This window comes from Cyclopterus lumpus, chromosome 1 (assembly GCF_009769545.1).
Source record: "Cyclopterus lumpus isolate fCycLum1 chromosome 1, fCycLum1.pri, whole genome shotgun sequence".
In the NCBI taxonomy this organism is placed as follows: Eukaryota; Metazoa; Chordata; class Actinopteri; order Perciformes; family Cyclopteridae; genus Cyclopterus; species Cyclopterus lumpus.
The window spans coordinates 10815174-10829626 of NC_046966.1; the positions used below are offsets into that span (position 1 = coordinate 10815174).

At 40.9% G+C, this 14453-nt stretch overlaps 3 protein-coding genes across 5 annotated transcripts; 2 read left to right on the plus strand and 1 right to left on the minus strand.

The window, feature by feature from the left end:
* Positions 1–46: 46 nt before the first annotated feature.
* On the minus strand, positions 47–512 carry LOC117736525 (gastrin/cholecystokinin-like peptide). The gene is made up of 2 exons (XM_034541924.1): positions 269–512; positions 47–123 (listed from the first exon to the last, which is right to left on the minus strand). Exons 1-2 carry the CDS (start codon positions 510–512, stop codon positions 47–49), a joined length of 321 nt encoding a protein of 106 aa, XP_034397815.1.
* Positions 513–3000: 2488 nt separating this feature from the next.
* On the plus strand, positions 3001–7481 carry LOC117733902 (keratin, type I cytoskeletal 20-like). The gene is made up of 9 exons (XM_034537832.1): positions 3001–3302; positions 3936–4064; positions 4369–4451; positions 5059–5215; positions 5349–5510; positions 5620–5745; positions 6391–6605; positions 6713–6753; positions 6866–7481. Exons 1-9 carry the CDS (start codon positions 3054–3056, stop codon positions 7003–7005), a joined length of 1302 nt encoding a protein of 433 aa, XP_034393723.1. The 5' UTR covers positions 3001–3053; the 3' UTR covers positions 7006–7481.
* A 4387-nt stretch (positions 7482–11868) lies between these two features.
* On the plus strand, positions 11869–14140 carry LOC117733909 (keratin, type I cytoskeletal 13-like). 3 transcript variants are annotated; one of them, XM_034537863.1, is made up of 7 exons: positions 11869–12370; positions 12603–12685; positions 12808–12964; positions 13081–13242; positions 13360–13485; positions 13603–13832; positions 13937–14140. In XM_034537863.1, the coding sequence occupies exons 1-6, from the start codon at positions 11942–11944 to the stop codon at positions 13822–13824; spliced, it is 1179 nt and encodes a 392-aa protein (XP_034393754.1). In that variant the 5' UTR covers positions 11869–11941; the 3' UTR covers positions 13825–13832; positions 13937–14140. The 3 variants fall into 3 exon arrangements, with proteins under 3 accessions (XP_034393754.1, XP_034393736.1, XP_034393745.1); XM_034537845.1 differs by having other exon boundaries at positions 13603–13820; XM_034537854.1 differs by having other exon boundaries at positions 13603–13816.
* Positions 14141–14453: the final 313 nt, after the last annotated feature.

Consider the following 14453-nt stretch of genomic DNA (forward strand, 5'->3'; position numbering starts at 1 on the left):
GTGAACAATAAGCAGGAAGTCTGAGCTCTCAGGTCGTTGTTGTGGCTCATTCTGCGTCCCGGCGTCCAAAGTCCACCCAGCCCTGGTAGTCCCGATCTGACATGCACCCAGAGTTCATCACCTCTGTGAACAAACCATTCCTACATGAACACAAGAGTTCAGTACACAGACCTGAGCATCTCCTTGGATCTCTGCCCACTCACTCAATTGTGTCACTTTCACGAGTGAAAGAAATTTGAGAACGTTCACACCGCAACGCACATCATACCTGAGATTGCTTGCATTATTTGTTTCGTCATAATCTCCCGTTCATTCTCCGATAGGTGTGCCCGTCTCTCCATCCGTGCTGAGGGAGCCTGAGGTGCCGGCTCCTGTCTGCCTGCCAAGCTTCTTACGGTCTCCCTGTTGGCTAGAAGCTGCCGTAGGAGAGGAGTCTCCTTAGGTTCTCCAGCTGCAGAGGGTGGTAGCAGGGCAACCAGCAGTGCAAACACCACAATAACTTTCCTTGACATGTCTGTGTACAAGAAGAGACAGAACCAGTTATATGTACATAAAGTGACAACATTAATTATATCTAAAAACCCATGAAAGAAGTTACCTGTTACCGGTGAAAACTGTTTGAAAATATGTGCACAACTAAAGCCAACAAGTGTGACGCTTCTGGTACACACCGAGCAGATCAGCTCCTTTTATACCACAAGTTTGGTGTCAGCGATTACGTCTGAAATTCAAAGAGCGATAACAGTGTTCTCTAAATTGATTAGTAGACAGATGCCTTGGGAGGATGTGCGTAAAGGAAACCGTGGACCACGACATCCACAAATCCATTATTATGCTTTTCACTTACCTGGGAAGGCCCGTTTTGCACTGCAATAACAATAAAACGAGTCAATGTGTTTATATAAGTCATCCAATACACCGTAAAGCCTTTTGTGACCAATACAGATGATCTGATGTTAAAACCCTGTTTTCGATGTAGCCACTGAAAACTTTCTGGTGTTCTCAACTGGCTTCCGATTATCAGATATTTTCGCTCTCCACATTAGCAATTTACTATTATTCTAACTATTCATACATGTTGGAATGAGAGACAGACAAATTCATTATTTCCTGTCTCTGTGCATATAAGTGCCTTCATTTCAACCCTGTGTGGGCTGTAGACACAGTTCTAACACAATTTTAAGTATATATATATATATATAATGTTAAATAATTTAATGATTGTTTGGAGGTGATCATTGCCTTCACCGTGTCACGTTGTGGCCTGGACTTTCCAGATGACGTACACTCTACCCTTTTAGTGAAAATACTACAGAGTGTGGTTGACATACTGTATAGATTTTCTCCAAGTGGCTCAGTTAATGTGTATCTAGTTGCCACTGACATGTGATGTTTAATGTCTAGAAAACAACATGAACAAGGCCTTAGAGTATGTTCGACCATGCAATGAAAGCATCACCTGTCAGACGGATTTACTTGCGTGATTATGTGCTACAATTTGATTCATAGAATGACAGCAACATCATGGAAAGCTGATAATGTGCATGCACGTTCATCTGCAGACAAATAATCTGGATGTTCTGACTAATGAGTAAATCTGAGCAGCCTTCCAGTAAATTCAACTCTGCACCTGACACACCATCCGACCGGTTGACATTCACTGGTTTTATTTATGCTCCCAGTGCACTGGCACACACCCATCCCTGCAATCTGATAAATGCCTCAGACACAACATATTGTAGACAGCTTGTTCCTTTCACCTGTTGCCAAGATCAGACTGCACCTTATCAGGCCAGACAGCAGCAGATGCTCATCACTGGTGAAAGGTCATGATGGATCTGTTACTAAACCAACTAATAACAAGTTGCTGAATTCTATTAACTTATCTGTAATGGAGCGCTCTGTCAAAGTAATGATCTTTAAGAATGCATGTGAGTAAAGGTCACACAACAGTGGCATGCAAATTGTCAACTGTTTGTTCCCCTTCAGGGTGTAGTCCACAAGAAATTGAGTTGATCTTTAGATTCCTATGTCAATCACTTAAAAAATGTTAAGCCAAATGAAAAAGGTGTGATGGTATTTTTTATTTGTGTATTTTGGCGCTTGAGTTCAAGGTGATGCTTGGAAAGACATGATTTATAAGAATGCTCTATACCTATTAATTAACTTGTTTCTCCACTCCCTTCTTATGAAGCTTCTTTGGAAAAGAAAGAAACATGGCGCAGGTGGAGGATGCTGTTATGAAACCATTATTGATGAATCTCATTGATAGGCACAGGATGCAGGATGACAGCTGTGCACACTCCTACAGTAGTTGCAAAGTAGTATGCAAACTGCAAAACATATATATATATATATATAAAAATACTTGCTTAGAGGATTTGCATGAAGTTGCAGATTTGCACATTTTTCAAAAATATTTCTAAAGCCCTTAAAGGATAATAGTAAATGTTAAGACACAGTATAACAATAGCACAAACGAGTCACAGTCAAGATAACTGACTCAGTAATGCCAGTTACACAGAAATCAGAAATATCTATCTAATGTTTTTATTAACTGCAGCTTCCAATAGCCACCATAAGCTCGTGGTCATACGCTGTAGCAGCCACATCACTGAATAGGCTATAGTGAATATAGTGACGTTAGTTTTATTATATAAATTCAACATTTGTGAAAGGTATATTGTGTATGTCTTCTATCAAAAAGTGACTTCTGTCACGCTTCAAATGAGCTCACAGGTTTTGCACACTATGTATAGTTTGCATGAGCAGATTATTATCACTGACAGTGAAAGAAAAACAATTATATTCATGCCTTGATGGATATCAGTGCCAGTTACCCACCCATCTCGTTGCCTAACTTGATGTTCAACTTGCCTTTCACATTGTACTGTGCACGTGGACACACCTATTGGGACGAAACATATCATCTGCATACCAGTCTGTCACCTTCCCTTCGACCTATAAAAATGTCCACTTGTCTCAGGCAGACACTCCAGCTCTGCTCATCACCTGCAGGTCACCTCTCCTCCACCTCTCCTCCATCTCTCATCATGTATGCCGCTTTCACCCGCCGGAGCAGTCGCTCCAGCTCCAGCAGCACCTCCAGAGTCAGCGTGAGCGGCGCTTCATTCCGGAGGCGCGCGCCCAGCGTGTACGGGGGCGCGGGAGGGTTCGGGACCCGCATCTCGGAGCCAGTCTTCACCTCCGGGTCGCTGACCCAGTACAGCGAGTCTGTGAGCAGCAACGAGAAGTGGACCATGCAGAACCTCAACGACCGCTTGGCCAACTACCTGGAGACGGTAAGCCTTGATGATGATGACGATGGTGATGACGATGATGATGATGATGATAATGATGATTTATACACATTTCAGCGGGATTATTCTGATTAAATAAAGGTTAAATAAATAAATTAGAATAAATAAATGAAAGACTATGAACTGTGGGTTTCATCCCATGTGACTACTACATTATAGAATCAAACTTTATACTATTATTATTTGATAGGCTATAATGAGTGTAAATAAAGTTAATAATCGTTAATACATGGTCTACCTTTACTTACAATAAACTCGATATTTACCAGCTACAACATTAAATGCTTCTTACATATGAATGCATCAGTGAGTTATAATACACTAGTAACAAGAAGCTTTCGTTTGTACCCGTATACCTTTGACACTTTAAGTACATTCTATTGATTATATTTACTTTAAGTAGAATTTAATAATTCTTCAGTCCAATATTTTATGGTGAAAATAAATGGGATTGGCATAATATTTAAACCAAAACAAACTCAGGAAAAAAGTAATACGCTTCCAAGTACCACCCAGGAGTTATGCACCAGAACTAAAGCGTTTAACGAATTTACATATCATGTCATGTGTCATCTTTTCTTGCATGATGTGTCACGCTCCGGTTGTATTGTGCAGGTGCGTACGCTGGAGGCCTCCAACAGGAAGTTGGAGCTGCAGATCGGAGAGTTCAAGAACAAGAGAGCTGTTTCTGTCTCCCAAGACTTCACCGGCTACTTCGCTGCCATCACTAAACTCAGAGCTGAGGTACCACTGACATTTTACAGAAATTATGTAACAAACAACTGTTGTACAATAAACTACAAACACAGCAAAAGCATGCGTGTGTTGTCCAAACCAAAGCAGGCAACCAACAATGTATGCACAAGCTTTAGAGAGACATAAACACTCTTGTAACTTAATCATCAGTTGTGGCTTTCAGTCAAAACCGCTGAAATACACTGTGTTATGTTTGAGTGTCTATGTGTAAAAATTAAACATAATGTATTGATGTGTCAAACAAGCCAACATATAAATGAAACAGACTAATTCTCATTTTCTTCCCATTTAGATCATGCAGCGGCATTCAGAGAATCAACGTTTGATCCTGCAGGTTGACAATGCTCAACTGGCTATAGATGACTTCAGAATGAAGTAGATTCACCCTCCTCTGTTTCCTTCCTGCTCAAATCCACACACACCCTCTAATAATCTCATTTGGCTCTACGTCCAACACATTTGAAGACCGTTTTGTCAGTTGAATCTGTAGTTAAACTATTTTATTTATTTGTTTATTCTATGTTGGAATAACATTTTAGTCCTCGACAATATGGAGAAAATCCAATGTCACATTCATTTGGGAAAATACCTCAATATTAATATTGTAGGTTTGGTTGTTGGTGCCTTTACTAAATATTTACTTTTTTTTATTTTATCAATTATCATCAGTAATGTGGACATTATGACTAAGAGGGTAAATGCAAATGATAGAACAATAGAACAGCCTGGTAAGTTCAGAAAATGACCCTCACTTTACTGTAATGCAGCATTTAAAACCAGGAAAAAAAAAAAACGTATGCAATTATACGATGTTAGGATATCCAAAATATATCCCATCTCACAGCATGATATCAATATTATGTCCATATATTACCAAGCCCTATAACATTTACATCTACTGGAAAGGACTGGAGACTGTAGAATTATTATATTTTTTCACTCCTTTTGTTTAATTACAACTACACGTGGCTTTGCTCTGCAGGTATGAGATAGAGCTGAACATGTGTGTGATGGTGGCGGCCGACGTGTTGCGTATCCGAGGAATCAGGGACGGACTGACTCTTAATATCAGTGACCTGGAGATACAGATAGAAGGTCTGAAAGAGGAGCTGGTGATCACTCAGAACAACCAACAGGAGGTGAGATCCACTCAGAACAAAAGGGATGACTTTTCATGTGCAATGGTGCCATCTGTTGGTTGTGGCAGCCACGACTCACACACCTGCAGAGGAACAGTGATCAAGTGAAGAGATAAACGTGTCCATGTTGCAGGATCTGCGTCAGCTGAGGATCCAGCATACTGGCACCGTTAATGTAGGGATTAACTGCCCAGAGCCTGTGGACCTGTGCAAGGTCCTGCAGGAGATGAGGGAGCAGTATGAAGCTGTGGTGGTGAAGAGCAAGAAGGAGCTTGAGAAATGGTTCCTATCTAAGGTGAGACGCCAGAACAACATGCCTGAAAATGTATAAACGATGATAATGAGAAGATTGTGATGTCATTGGATTGATTATATTCTTATGTATGTGTGTGTGTGCAACAAAGGTCGATAGTCTCCAGATGCAAATTGTGACATGTTCCCAAGAGGTGAAGACATTTGAGACGGAGCTGTCAGAGATAAAGAGGACCAAACAGAGTTTGGAGATAAGTCGTCAGAGCAGCTTCACAGAGGTAACGAACTGAATGCAAAAACACACTTTCTCTGTGCAAGTCGGTGCACGGTTAGACTAAAGGGTGCCTTCACATGTTTTCAAGTCTGTCCTAAAACAACACTCACATGTTCATATGTTGAAACCGTCTTGGCTTGCTTTTTATATTCCTCCTGTTCATAATGGGCATCACAAGATCCTTTCCTAACGCTAATGTAGGTGATGGGGGTCTGTGCAAGACTAAAGTTCACCTGAAGTGAATAGAAGGATTGTCAGCAGTCTGATTCAGTGGGAATTCAGACTGAAAAACAGACCTGTGCTAAAACAATGCAGGGGCCTGTGTTAGTGAGGGGCAGGCTGTTTAAAACAATGAAACATGATCCAGGAAGTCCAGTTGGAGTAATAGATTTCATGTTTAAAGGTTCATCAGACTCCAAAACACTGCACGATGGACTGTAATAGTCACAGGCAGGATTTTACAACATCCCGTGGTAACTATTTTATCTTTCGCCACAAGGATGATGAAGTAAACAGTAGAAATACTGCGTTCATGTTCTAAAGTAATCTATTAAGAATGTGCCCTTGCATGCATTTGATTGGAAAGTGCTTTAATTAAGTATTGTGCAGATACATCATGCAACTGTAATAATTCCCGTTTGTCCTGCAGATTCAGTTCCTCGAGCAGAATATGGTAGAAGCGAAGAGTCGATACAGTGTTCAGCTCAGCCAGCTGCAGCTGACCATCAACACGCTGGAGACTGAGCTGCAGCAGCTGAGAGTCTCCGTGGAGCAGCAGCAAGCTGACTACAAACTGCTGCTGGACATCAAGATGAGGCTGGAGATGGAGATCGCTGAGTACAGGAGGCTGCTGGATGGACAGCTGTATGTGCTAACTGAACAAAAGAAGTGGATGTTTCATTTCTTTGATGTGAAAGCAGCAGGTTCATTAATAAAATATGTTTTTAAATAATGTCCCCCTCTCTCCACAGGTCTGTGGTCGTCACCGAGATTGTGGAAAAGGAAGTGGAAGGTACGAATCCCAATCATGAACTAAACCAACTTTCTGATCTTGTAACAGTGTCATTGCCTGAGGCTTGTTGTTGAGTCTTGTGATGCATTATGTTTGTTCTCCACATCTGCAGAGTACAAACCCCACATTGAGAGGAGAGTGAAGACCATCGTGCAAGAGGTTGTTGATGGAAAGGTGGTGTCCTCCACCGTTGACACCCAAGTGGAGGAAATTCACCAACTTACTTCTGGTGCCACTAAACATTTGATTTGATTCTTACTAAATAAATGATTCACTAGAGTCAGCGGTTAACGTGTAACTTCAAGTTATAAGATACATAGATTGTTTTTAAGGGGGGTTACCTATATTTCATTTTCTTCTTTCTTCTTCTTCTATAGCAATGTTGCAGCAAGTGATGATGCTTGGCCATTCCCATTTTTACAGATGCTTACTCTGTTGAGAGACGTAAATACGATTTAAAAGGCCCGAAAGCAAAGATTAAGATGCGTTTTTCTTGATCACAAACATGTATTTAAATCCAGAGAGGTTGATTGTAGTTTGAAAATGGGAATGGCCAAATAACAAATACTTGTAAAAGGGTTACAAGATTCAAGCACGTTTCAGACCATGTAAAGAAAATAACAAAACAATCCATAATGTTTTTGTTGTGTGTCTCCTGTAGTTTCTCTGCGCAGACAACCTGCCGAAAATCCTGACCAAAATAAAGCCAAATCAGGCATTGATTCTTACTGAACATGTTTAGGGTGTAATTTCACTTCTGACCACCAGGTGTCACCTTCGTCTTACTCTCTAAAAGTGAAGTCCTTTCCTAACTTCAGTAGATTGCGTAATCTTGTCTTTCTTAAGTGAAAACAGACTGCTTCTGCACAAGATGCATTTAGAAACGCGATTATTACAGGACAATAAATAATAGTCCACAAATAGCACAAAATCACTGCACAAAATTGATGCCATGTTGTACATTTTAGGAAAAAAGAAGCATGTATTAATACGATTTAACAGAACCATGAAGAGAAGAACAACTTATTTTATACAGTGTAGATTTGGTTCTATGAGGTTAACTAGTCAGATGACCCATCAAAGGTTTCTTCATTTGGGTGGAGTTGAATCGATGATAATTCCCCTGTCTATTGAATCTGTTGGTTACAAATAATTTCCTCCCTTTTACTGCTTTTGTGTGAGACCATTATTTCTTATTGTCAATGGTATTATTCGACGTAATAAAATAATAGTGGCACTGATTCATAATTGCGTTGTTTCTGCAGCTCTGTGCTGCACAACTGCAAGTTTAGGCAGAAACAGCTGGATTAATTTGCCAGTCAAATTAATCCTTTTAACTGTAGGGTGTAGACTCAACACCCTATAATTAAAAGGATTTAGCATGACTAGACTTCAAACCAAAATGAATTAAAAAAAATATGTGCACAAGTTTTGGAGAGATGAAACTTCCACAAAGCCCCGTTTAAAATTGAAGTCCTGACGATATATTTGTCCACCTGCTGTCAAATTCCCTGCACATGTCCTTTTTGCTGTTGTACTAACTTGATTTACAGAAATGGGAAAAAACGGTAGATTGTGCCACTTTATGGTTGTGTGCACCACATTGGGAAGGTTTTCCGTCAACTGAATAAAGCAATTAAGTGCCTAATTTTGTGCACAGGGGCTCTTCATTCAGCTCAGTTTAGTTGAGTTGCAATATCAAAGAGACAATAAAAGTATAGGTTACTATTATTTCTATTAATGACAGAAAAAAAGGACTCTTCTCAGTTCTGAGTACTGTTTTACATTTCCAGAACTCTCAGTGCATCTGAAGATCAGGGCTGTTGCATGAAATACTGCTGTGAAGGGTGCGGTTGATACCGGTAGGTCATCACAAGCTGCCACAGAAACCAGTCTAGACCTGAAATAGAGTAAACATTAGGGAAGAGAGGAGCATTGTCAGGAGACACGTACGATGAGTCATCGCTGACTTCACTACAACATGAGATAGAAAGGTAGATATTGTTTCATGTTGGCTCATATGAGCGAGACACACCCTGTACGTAAAGGCCCTGCAGGTCTTCCTCATGCCAGAGCACATTTTAAGCATACTGTTCCTGTTTTCACCACATACAAGCTGCAGTTATTTGTGTCATAGAAGGACTTCGTACTCAGCCCTGAATGGGCCTTCTGCATTGTGAGAAGTCATTCCCGTTCACATGAAAAGTGGATGGGGTGTGTGACACAGTAAATGTGTCAAATAGACTTATTGTAATGCTTTTTAGCATAAGCCCTGCAAGTCCAAGCACTCCCTCATATTTTCACCCAGATACAGGGCAGGCTCATTAGTCTGCAGTGAGGTTTGAATAGCTTTTTAATTTTGTTTTTTTAGTGAATGCAGAAAATATCAGTTTGCATGAGAATCTCAATTATGAGCACACACACCTTTGTACTTTGCTTCACACGAGAACCACGCTCACACCTTGCCCCACCGCCGTCTGAAGCAAAGTATCAGCCCACATAAACAACAACTCTGCCCTTCTTTGCCAGATCAGAAGAGTCTGTTTATCATGGAACATTGTGTGACAATGAAATATCTTCATTTAGTTTACCAATTATTAAAATCGGTTCTGGGCATTTTGAGATATGAAATGCAACATTTAAGGGAATTTGAAACATAGGTAATCGACAGATTCGTGTTTTACAAAAAAAATTATCCTTAAACAAGATGATATAAATATCATTGCAGACTGGGTGGAAATGAAACACAGTCCTGGACAACCACGGCCTAATTTGAGGGCGACTGAGCAGCGCCCTAGAGCAGCGAGGAGTCAAGTGTCTGTTTCAGCCTCGGGGAGCTGTGCTCTAGATGCCGCTCAATAACTGCCTTGCTGTCTTTGCTTTTATTGCAGATTAGTAATATAGCAAAACAGGGATACATTTTACAGTGTTTTGGCTGACTCACACACCAATAATAAATGGACCTATGGATCTACATAAAAGATTGTGAATGTTCCCTTTAAGGCACAGCTGCACTTTGAGCTAATAGCCACCGTGGGCATGCGAACATTCTCACAGTGAGGTTAGCAGGTAATGTTTGTTGTCAACCATGTTCATCATGTTAGCTTAGCATGCTAACGTTTGCTTTGAACAACACAGAGTAGACAGAGTAGCCTACAGCTGATATTTGGTCCTACACCAAAGTTTTGGACAAATTCCATTCCAAGCTACATTCTCCAACCGATCCAACTGCAGAGCAGTGTGAGACATCTCTGATGGTAAGTGATATTTGGGCTGATGCAGCTGTTGCCTGAGGAAAAATGTCTGCCTGACAACAGCCAGTTACTAATAAACTGTCTTCTATGGGCGTGGCTTCAAATTGATTAAATTACATCAATGGTTACATTATTTGCAAGTTGTGCAATGTGTGTGACTATTCTTTATTCCCACAACCTTTGCCAATAGACAGAATACAGATGTGATGAGTAAGAACACTTTCTTATCACAGTCAAGTATGTTTTTTACATCTTTACATGCTTTGCAGTTTCCCACACATTGACAACTGCTCTTTTAATTGTGAGACTAATCTATGGTAAACTTGGCATAAACCAGCTCAACCAGTACGTTGTAACAATATGCTGTCTCTACCTCTCCAGTGCCACACCCATGTGTTATTCTATCACAGAGATGTCTGATTGCACAAATATAACAATGTGTTCAGACTCTACCGTGTTGCAATGTTTTATGTGAATCCACATTTTAGCCATCACTTAGTTCTGCTGGTAGTGCGAAGGATTCATATTTAGGAAGTGAACAACGCTCATCACTTTGAATTGCTCCAGTAAATTTACTTGGCTGTATAAAAGCATATATATATATATATATATATATATATATATATATATATATATATATATATATTTTGAATACTGTAGAATACTTGCAAGAACACTTACCACTAAAGAAATAGTGCAGGCAGTGAAACCCTCAATGAAGTTGGTGTGTTGGTGTGAAAATGCCGTCTGCAGAGAGAGAAAATTATCTTTATACATATTTTACTAGAGTTTCAAACTATCAACATTATTTATAGCCGTTTAGTACATTGCAACCTCAAAATGAAAAGCAGCAGTGAAATGAAAAAATCTGGTTTGTATTACTCCAGGCTGTAGATGTGAACAGCCTGCAATAGTAATTTGTTAGGTAGAAGTTGAAACTCAAAATGGTCAAAATAAAATATCCAGAGTATCTATAATCAAGTAAGTATTTAAAAAAGTATCCAAAGCTGCAAGGAAAGAAATGGATGCTTATAAAGATACTGTGGAGATAAATGGAAAAAAGCAAACAAAGGAAGAGCTTGTTCTTGTTGGGCACATGCCAAAGTACAATGCCAAGAAAAGGTCTTGTCTAAGGCCAGGTATCCACTTACATCACGGATGTCGATACAAACTATTGTTGAGCAAAACATACAAATAATGTATAAAGTTTAACATGTGAAAACAACTGAAACTATGACTAACTAAAGAACCAATTCTTAAAATCATATGTTTATGCTTAATAACACCGATAGACAGAGGTGTGTGAGAAGTGGTGTGCTGGGACAGTCAAGTGAAAAACACGTATCATACTGATCCATTTGACATTGATTATAATGACAGTGCTTGTTGACTTGGTATCATAACAGTCTTGCTCAAGAATCATGGCACAAAGTAAAGTCACATTACCTGAAGTTGAGAAACTTCCAGATTTGACTGGACAACTAACCTGAGGTTGACAGTAACACGAGTGGCTGTTTTACAATACAGTATACTTTGTGGCAATACAAGATAAAGGTTCACAGGGATGCCCTGTCTTCATGCACACTAATGTACTACATGGGGAAAAGGATGAATGGAAAAATGAAGCCATTGTATAAGGTTTGCAGAAAGTTGTGAGGTTTTAAAGAATTCAGTACATTTTGTAACAAAATGGGATTAAGTTTAATCCCTCTCTCTTCTTCTGATCAGCACACAAAATGAACCTGCAGGGTGTGTGTGATGGGTGGGACCGAGCAACCATTTTAGGTAATGCTCCTCCTGTCAGTCCTGCCCTGCCCTTCCCCTCCCACACCAGAGGAGCAGCCTTGTGCAAGATAAAAAGGGGAGAGAGGGCGAGCTGAGCATCTTAGTCCATCTCATTCTCTCCAAGGCAGATCTCCCGAGCAGTCTTCACCATGTCCAGCGCTTATTCCATGTCTCGATCTGTCAGATCCTCTGGTGGAGGCTATTTTGGAGGCCATGCACCACGGTCTTCTTATGCTTCGAGCATGCATGGTGGTGCAGGTGGATCAAAAATCTCTGTATCGTCTGGTAATTTTGTGTCCTCTAGTTTTGGCAGTGGAGGTGGTTATGGCATGGGAGGGGGAGCGAGTGGAGGCTTCAGCGGAGGTGGTGGCATGGACATCCATGTTGGGACCAATGGGAAGGCCACCATGCAGAACCTGAACGACCGCCTGTCCTCCTACCTGGACAAGGTGCGCAGCCTTGAGACGGCCAACGGTGAGCTGGAGTTCAAAATCCGCCAGTTCTTGGAGAGTAAGAGCTCCCCCACTTCTCGTGACTACTCTGCCTTCGAGGCCATCATTGCTGACCTGCACAGAAAGGTATGTCACATGACCTCTGATTCCTGAATGTGGTCCCAAAGCATGCCGCACTGTAATTTACCATGCAATGCAACTATTGGATGAATATGTTAACAATGAAGCATTGTATGATTTTGTAGAGACTGTTACTATGTAATATGAGGAGAGTATTATGTTTACAGAGTCTCACACAGACAGTTTGAAGTAAGAATTGCATTTATCATGTCAACTGAAACCGTACTTCATCACACAGATCCAGGAAGCCACCCGTACCAATGGAAGCATCTATCTCTCCATTGACAATGCAAAACTGGCAGCAGACGACTTCAGAACCAAGTAAGTATCAGATATGAGACACAGAAAGTATCTAAAACATAATAAATTGGAAATCACCATGAACCAATACGTGGAAGATGTACACAGTGATTGCAAATGTCCGATATCTTGCTGCCTCACAGGTATGAGAATGAGCTAGCCATGCGTCAATCAGTAGAGGCAGATATCGCCGGTCTCAAGAGACTGTTGGATGAGCTGACACTGGCCAGATCAGACCTGGAGATGCAGATAGAAGGCCTCAGGGAGGAGCTGATCTTCCTCAAAAAAAACCACGAGGAGGTGGGTAGTGAATGGTTGACAGCAGTGGGTTTGCATTTAGTTTGCATGAATGTCTCGAATGTAGAAAAAAACAAACTCAAACACCCTCCTTTTAACAATCTCCTCTTATTCAACAGGAATTGGCAGCCATGCGAAGCCAGATGAGTGGACAGATCAATGTGGAGGTGGACGCAAAACGACAGCCAGACCTGAGCGGCATTATTGCTGACATGCGTGGGCAATATGAGGCTGTGACCGCTAAGAACCAAAAAGAGCTGGAGCTCTGGTTCCAAACACAGGTAATAAACCAATACCCTGGTGGTGATATCTATTGTCTAAGTAACGTCTCATTGACTGGTACGTATGTAACATATGTGGTTATACATGACACTGATGTTCTCCAATGTCTACTGCAGTCAGAGACGCTGACAAAGGAGGTGGCCGCCCACACCGAAAGTCTCAACACATTCAAGTCAGAAATCTCTGAGCTCCGTCGCTCGCTGCAGGGCCTGGAGATCGAGCTACAGTCTCAACTCAGCATGGTAATAGACAACGATCTGGAGCAAATCTTACATGCAATTTAATGCAACCACAGTAGTTTTCAGTTTATTCACGCCCTCACTTTTACATGCCCCTTCTCTCCACCCTTTCTCCTCCAGAAAGCGGCTCTGGAAGGCACTTTAGCTGAGACAGAGGCACGGTATTCCATGCAGCTCCAGGGCCACCAGATGCAGGTGACGAGTCTGGAGGATCAGCTGACGCAGCTGCGTGGTGACATGGAACGACAGAGCCAAGAATACAAAATGCTGTTTGACATCAAGACACGGCTGGAAATGGAGATTACAGAATACAGGAGGCTGCTGGACGGAGAGAGTAGGTAATGGGTCTGGTATGAACTATTTTGTTCCTTCATTGTCAACTAACAACTAACTCTATAAATGGATGCAATATACTGATATTAAATGCAAGAACTGTAATTCTCCCCCTCCAAAGTACCAGCACTTCAAGGTCAACCTCCAGCAGGGTGGTAATCACGGAGACAGTGAATGGCAAGGTGGTGTCCACCACTAGCAGTTCCACCTAAGCTGTCTCCTGTCACCTGACGACCACAAGCAACATTTCAATTATTACTCAAGTACTTCCTTCCTTCACATACACATGTGAATGCAATAAAAAGCCGTTGTTTGCTGACTATAATTTGACTTATTTGTGTCTTATTTCTAAATAAAGTCTATAGTGGCATGGTTTTGAGATGAAGCAAAGGTCTTATGAAATTACATATTTCATCTTCGTCCTGAGAAGAGTTACTTTAAGTATTTAAAAAGGTTAGTATTATGACTGATATGTATGAAAAACTTGTTCAATAAAACCCCAATAGCTTGAGGCTGTAGCAGTGTCAGCCACATTATCTCCTGGATGTACAAAGATAGATAAATTTGGGCTTGTGAACATAAAGTTGCTGATATCTATCCTGAGTTTTGGACTTTAGCCTCAGAAGCCACACAATGTA